We start from the raw sequence: 7,179 nt of genomic DNA, 5'->3' as shown, positions 1-7,179 counted from the left end.
ATCAAATTATCTTCTACAGATTCAATTATTCATTCTCTCTCAAATAAAACAGCAGTCATGTCCCTCTCTCTCCCAATCAAATGAAACATGGCCCGTGAAAAGCAAGTACCACGCCAGGCCATAATGATCAACACAGCCCCAGCACACAGGGCTGTATATATGCAGTGCATACTGAACTGAGAGACTGTGTGAGTTATAAACCAGCAGCAGCATCTCAGAGAGAGCTGTACAGCATGAAAAAGCTGCAACTCTCAGTCATGTGTACAGAGAGTGAATCACTGCAGTAAGTGTATATGCATTGAAGTAACACTTTTTAATAACACTCAGTCTCTAATATGATGAAAATAGAGTCTCTTCATGAGATTCATTTCTATCAGAAGTCAGAGAATCTTATATTCTTCAAGATCATCTTCACACATCTTATCTGTGAAATTGATAAAGAGAATCATCAATTTCAGTGTTCTGCTCTTGATGTTATTCAAGTGACAGCAGAGTTCACTCTGACCACACTTTTTAAGTGTATGTTTTCTAATTATTCATATTTATATAGATATATACTGATTATTTGTTAAATGATATTAAGACAATGACTCATCACAGCTGTGTTACTCTCACTGTGAGAGATACATAGTTAATAATAAACATTGTAAAGACTCTAAGAAGTGAGTATTTTAAAAGTGCTGTGACTCTGTGATCTTGATTTTTTTTTATTTTTATTTTTTGTTTTTTTCTTTTTCTTTTCTTTTTTTTTTTTATTTTTCTTTCTCTTTCTGTCTCTTTTTTTCTTTCTCTTCTTTTTTTCTTTCTCTTTTTTTTTTTTTTTTTGTTGTGATTTTTTCTTGTTATTTTGTTTTTTATTTTTTTATTATTTTTTGTATTTTACATTTTTTTTTTTAATTAAAATGATATTGATTATGATCTGTATTTAGAAAAGTAATAATATTTGATAACACTCTCTGTTGAATTTTCAACAAATGAGCACTATGTTATGATATTATGTAAGTAAGAAATGATTTCATAGTTCCATTTAGACTGGCCGCTGGGACCATGAATTTCACGTTTGGTCTCATTTGATCTGGTCTCATACATTTCTTGGCGTGAATCCCGCTGGGACTGGCTATCAAAAAAACATGTAAAGTGACTATATATCAGATCTTAAAATGAAACCATGACTTGAAAAAAATGAGAAAGTGGTCTCATTTGGTTCCATTTAGTCCCATTCTTGACATAAAGTTACTATTTTTAGACATTTTAAGGTTTTTTTTAGACTATTTTTAATTTTTTAAAAAGTAACGCTTTTTGATAACACTCAAATGAGATTTAAAGTCATTTAAAGCAATAAAAATAATTTAAATTTAGAAGTGGAAATCATGGTCTCATTTGGAAAATGTGACAAGAGTAGACAGTAAGTCTCACTGAGACAGTATGGAACTACTATCTAATGTTAAAACTGTGTAATGGGATCAGTTGAATTGGTAATGAGACTATCAAAAAATCTGATCCTGGTCCCAGACACGGTCACACGGTCAGTCTAGTCTTATTTGATGCCATTTTCAATAATGAGATCAGAATGAAAATGTGACTAAGAATTCAAACATATTCTTTATCTAGAACTAGATTTTTATTTAAAAAGTGAATCTGAGACCTTTAATATTTGAAATAACAGGATTTGAAATCAATGTGATGAACACAAACCATGACCAGGAGTAATACTTTTAGACAACATGACAACTGTAAAGTTTGGTCCTGGTCTCAGACACGGTCACACGGTCAGTCTATATATAACAGTTCAAACTAATGAACTTCTTTAAGCACTCACTGAAGTAGTACATCAAGAAACACTCTGATTTCTCTTAGAACTATGTATAAGAATTAACATCTCAGAATACTTAATTAATGATAATAATACTCTGTAAGTTTATAAACAATATTAAGTCTCTTATTCTGAATCTCTATACATCTGAATAATGTAAGAGATGTATAATTTATATATAATCAGTTATTCAGATTGTGAATAACTGTATTAAATAATCTCTTGAGAATTCTACTGATTTGAGATATTAAATAGTATCAGATACTTCATCTGAAACTGCAATCATTATTCTTTTATCATTTTATAAAAGAACTGTAGAAAAGACCTGCTGAAATCTATAAGAGGCGTACACTGAATAGATCGGTATAATATTTATAGATCTTATATAACAAAGTGAAAAACATTAAAGAAGGAAAAGAAAGAGAAAGTGTGAGAATCAGTAATCAGAGTGAATATTTATACATGTACACAGTGTATACGCGGTGAAGCTTCAGAGCGGAAGAATAGGAATTTCATGGGTTTTTTAACTGAGAATTAGCAAGCAAGAATGACTGAGAATCGGAGCTTTTAGCAGAATCTATGAAGTGTAAAGAAATAGTCTATATAATAATCAGATGCAGTCTGTCACATTAGCTCTCTTCTTCTCTGATTATGCATAGTTCTCATCAGTCAAGAGCCGCAATCTCAGATAGTGTGAAACTCAGAGTTCAGATCAAACAATCATAGCCAACTCATTTCATAAGATATTATCAGTCACAGTCACAGAGTCTCTTATCAAGAATATCTTCAATCTCTCATTTAAGTTTATTATCTTCTTCTATGATTTCTGATGACTGTCAGTTGAAAATCAGTTGAGAAGAGAATGAATCAGTGATAGTATAGTGAAGTAAGCTTATATAAAAGACATTGTAAATCTCTGATAATATATCAAGATAGTAGTTATAACTATCTAGAACTTCTATCACTTTATACTTAATATAACAGTAATTCAGTGTATAAGATAAACATATAATCTGTATATTCTTAAGATTCAATCATATCAAGTCTTCTATTTTATATTACTCAGTGAGATCTTGATAAATATTAATTTAATTCTCTTAGTCTTATTTCACAGTTGTTATGAAGACCTCTGTTTAGTCATAAACATCTCAGAGCTTTATTACTATATTATCAGCAATCTGAATTGAACTGTAGAGATTTAGTGTGAAATGTGTGATTTTTAGAAGATTTAATACTTTTATATGATAACTGTGTGTAAGAAATGATGAGCTTATATCTGTTGAAACAGCATCTCAGTCATTGATAGCAATCTCTGTATGTAGAAGAAGATTATATTAATTATCTTATAAGTAATTGCAGAACTTATAAAGATAATTCTTTACAGTCTGAATTATTCATTCTGATATATCATTGATCTCAGAGTGATAGATAGTTGATAAACAGTATATAATCTTGAGAACTTGACAGATTCTTGTTTAGAGAGTACTTATGAATTAACAGCTCTGATCTGATACTATAGATCTCAGTAATTCATACATTCAATAGAACAGACTCTGTAGAAAAGCTTCAGTGACTTATTCAGTATTTATCTTATTATAAGATTTCAATATTATATTTTTACTCAATCAGTTCACAATGATTAAAACATTCTTACAACTCTTACTCTTAGAGAGACTAATAATGAAGTTAATTACTACATCTCATCAGATTCTATTAGAAATATTAAGTGATTTCAGTAGATCTTTTCTACAGTTCTTTTACAAGATGATAGAAGAATAATAGTTGTAGTTTCAAATGAAATGTCTGATACTATTTAATATCTCAGATCAGTAGAACTTTTAAAAGATTATTCAGTATAATTATTCACAATCTGAGTGACTAGTTATATATAAATCATGTATCTCTTATATTATCTGAGTGTGTAAGAATTCAGAGTGAGAGACTCAATGTTGTTTACAGAACTATAAAGCATTATTGTCATTAATTGAGTATTCTGAGATGTCAGTTCTTATACATAGTTCTGAGGAAAATCAGAGTGCTTCTTAATATACTGCTTCAGTGAGTACTTGAAGAAGTTCATCAGTTTGAGCTGTTATATGGTATAATTCATTCAGTGTAAATTCAGAAGAAGTTGAGATATCAGTATCAGTGTCAGTATCAGTGTTAATAGCAGTTCAGAGAGAGAGTGTTCTAATCAGAGAAGTATATATAGTGTCATGAGTTATTTCATCTTAATTAACTAATATTTTTGAATCTAGAAGCTGATATTCTCAGTTCATTTAATAAGTGTCTGTTATATTAAAAGATATATCTTACTCTTATTATAAGAGAGTATCCATCATCAAGTTCTGACTGCTGAAACAGTAGTGTATTATAAAATGAAAGTAGCTTAAGAACTCAGATCATTATATCTGTTATTCAGTGAGTTTATAGATAGTTATAAAGTACTTGAGATTCTTATAATTTATAATTATCTCAAATTCAGAGACACTTCAGAGTTCAGAGTTTTATTCTTCTAAACAGTGTATAATTATAAGAAGTTTCTTATCATAGATCTCATAGTTGTATTCAGTGAGACTTAGTTTCTTAGATATGAAGATATATAATTATAAGATATTTTTATTATTATATTGCAATATAGCTTTCTCTGTAATATAGTTAGAGAAGTCAGCTTCAACAACTGTTTTATAATCAGAGTCAAATATTATTAGTAGAGAGATGTTGATAAATATCTTCTTTATCTATATAAATACAGCTTTAATGTTCACTGATCACTGAAATACTGAGTTCTTTCTAATAAGTTCTGTAAGTAATCTTATAATATCTGAGAAGTTTCATATAAATCACTGATAAAAGTTAGCAAATTTGATGAAGCTTTGTACATCTTTCATAGTATATAAAGCTTCTCATTCAAGAATAACAGAGACTTTCTCAGAATTCATTTGAATCTTCTTATCAGCTTCTATGATAAAATCTAGATATTTAATACTCTTGACTTTAAAGTCATACTTATTAATATCTATTGATAGTTCTGCTTCTTATAATCATTGTAATACTCTTTACATGTGTTCTTGATATTCTTTTCTGAACTCATCAGTAAAGATGAGAATGTTATCAAGATGTACAGATATAAATTTATCAAGAAAATTCTGAAGTGCTCAGTTAATATACTTCTGAAATATACTGAGAGTATTGATCAGTTTAAAGAATATTACTATTTATTCAAAGAGATTATAATATATTCAGAATACTGTAAGTCATTTATCTTCTTCAGTGATATAAATTTTATGAAACATAGTAATGATATCTAGTTTTATAAATTATTAAGCTTGTCTGATACAAGCTAGAGTTTTATTAATAAGAGATAAAGAATAGCAGTTCTTCTTAATTAATCTATTCAATTCTTGATAGTTTACATAGAATCAGAGTTCTTCATCTGATTTCTTTGCAAAGAGAATAGAAGCTGCAGTGAAAGAGTTACTAATATATATGAATCTCTTATTCAACAGATCATTGAGTGTCTTTCAAAGAAGAAGAAGTTCATCTCAAGACATATTATAAAGAAAGTCTTATAATAACTCAGAGTTCTTATCATTCTTTTTTTCTAACTTAATACTGTGATCTACTTCTGAGTCTTGTAAGAGAGGTATATTTATAATATTATCTTATCAGAAGATATCTAGATATTTATAATATTATTAAGAGAGTTTTATATGAGAATCTGTTATTATAGTATAGAATAACTTCTCTAGAGCTTTCTTGATATCAGTCAGACTGATGAAATAGATTATTATATAATTCTACTATCAGTGATCTTTTCAGTGACTATCTTTTCAGAGTATTTTATAGATATTGACAGAGATCTGTGTCAGATTCATAGTCTTATAAATGTTATCTTTGTAAACTCTATTATTGTTAGAGAATAATAAGCTTCTGTTTCAAGTATTTAATAAGATGTCTTGTTCAGATAGTCAGATAAGTTCTAATATAAGATTATAATTGAGATTATTAACTTTATATATATAGACATCTTCACATTGATATTCTTCAATATCTATATTCAACTTTATCATGTAACAGATACAAACATCTTTTAAGTCATTAAATTCTGTAAGAAGTCAGGGTTTTAATAAGAGAATACACTGAAGATTGTAATATCTTACAACAGAAGATTTAATTATTATATAATAATATAGATCACTGTCTATTATGACTTTCATATTATATATGTTATCAATCACAGTGAATACAAGAATCATGTTCATTGTTATTTTCTCTTTAAATTATTGTCATCTAACCTCTTCAAGCCTCTGTTTATGAATTTAAACAGAAGTTAATCTTTTTCCTGTTTTATCAGAGTATTCTCATAGTTATCTTCTGAATCTTTCTTCACTGCAATGTAGTTGACACAGACAGACACTGATTCATTCTTTGAGTAAGAAGATATGTAGACTGATTAGTAGTTGAAAGCAATGTGTTCTGATCAGTTACAGTTGATACATACTTCTTATTAACATCAATCAGTGACTTCTTCAGAAGTGATCTCAGGAACTCAGAAGCCTGTTCAGATAGTGAAGACTCTTGCTTATATGTAAATATTCAAGTCTACTCAATTCATAGCATCTGCATCATTGTTATTCTTCAGTATAGATATATAAGTAGCTGAGTTATTTCTCAGCACAGATGTATAAGTATAATATCTTCTATCACTGTTCTATATAGTCTTGAGCTTGATAAGATAATCATTCAATATCTGAAGTTATATGTAGAAACCTTCATAAGTCTAATCTTTATCTACACTTACAAGAGTCTCTAAGAGTTCAAAAGTTAATATCTTCTTGAGCATGCTAATCTTCATTCAATTCTCTCAAGATTGATTACCTGCTTCTAGAATCTTGATATCAAAGTCAGAGATGAATGTTGTGAGAGAAGTGTTTCTCTGTCAGACACTCTGTAATCAATCTAATGCTTTCTGTTGCATGACAGTGTCTCAGAACAGAATATCCAGATGTTTGATAATATTATCAGGCATTCATAACACTGATTCACATGCTTTCATTTATAAATGAAACTTCTGTTTCATGCGATTCTTCAATCATTCATTGATATATTAATCTTGATTGATTAGTAAATCAATGACATCTTTATCTACACTCAGTTTCATAAGCATTTTCATTCTTCATGATGAGTAGAGAGTGAGATCAGAAGTATTAAAATATATGAGAGTATTTAAGTATTCTTTCAGCACTTTTGTATTTAATTCTATAGATGTTGAAATTGCATGAGTTTCTTATTAAGATAATTGTTAAATCTCTTCCTATTGATGTTGAGGAGATGCATGCATATAACTATATATTAATAATATA

The 7,179-nt window shown here is 28.6% G+C and overlaps 1 protein-coding gene across 1 annotated transcript; it reads left to right on the top strand.

Moving 5' to 3' along the window:
• Positions 1–350: 350 nt before the first annotated feature.
• Positions 351–523, top strand: BDBG_17185 (uncharacterized protein; the record flags this gene model as incomplete). The annotated part of the gene is made up of 1 exon (XM_031724967.1): positions 351–523. A coding segment is annotated over one exon (171 nt), but the record flags the coding sequence as incomplete, so codon positions are not given.
• Between the last annotated feature and the right edge of the window lie 6,656 nt (positions 524–7,179).

This window comes from Blastomyces gilchristii (assembly GCF_000003855.2).
Source record: "Blastomyces gilchristii SLH14081 genomic scaffold supercont1.9, whole genome shotgun sequence".
NCBI classification, from domain to species: Eukaryota; Fungi; Ascomycota; class Eurotiomycetes; order Onygenales; family Ajellomycetaceae; genus Blastomyces; species Blastomyces gilchristii.
This window is presented reverse-complemented; position numbering and strand designations above follow the sequence as displayed.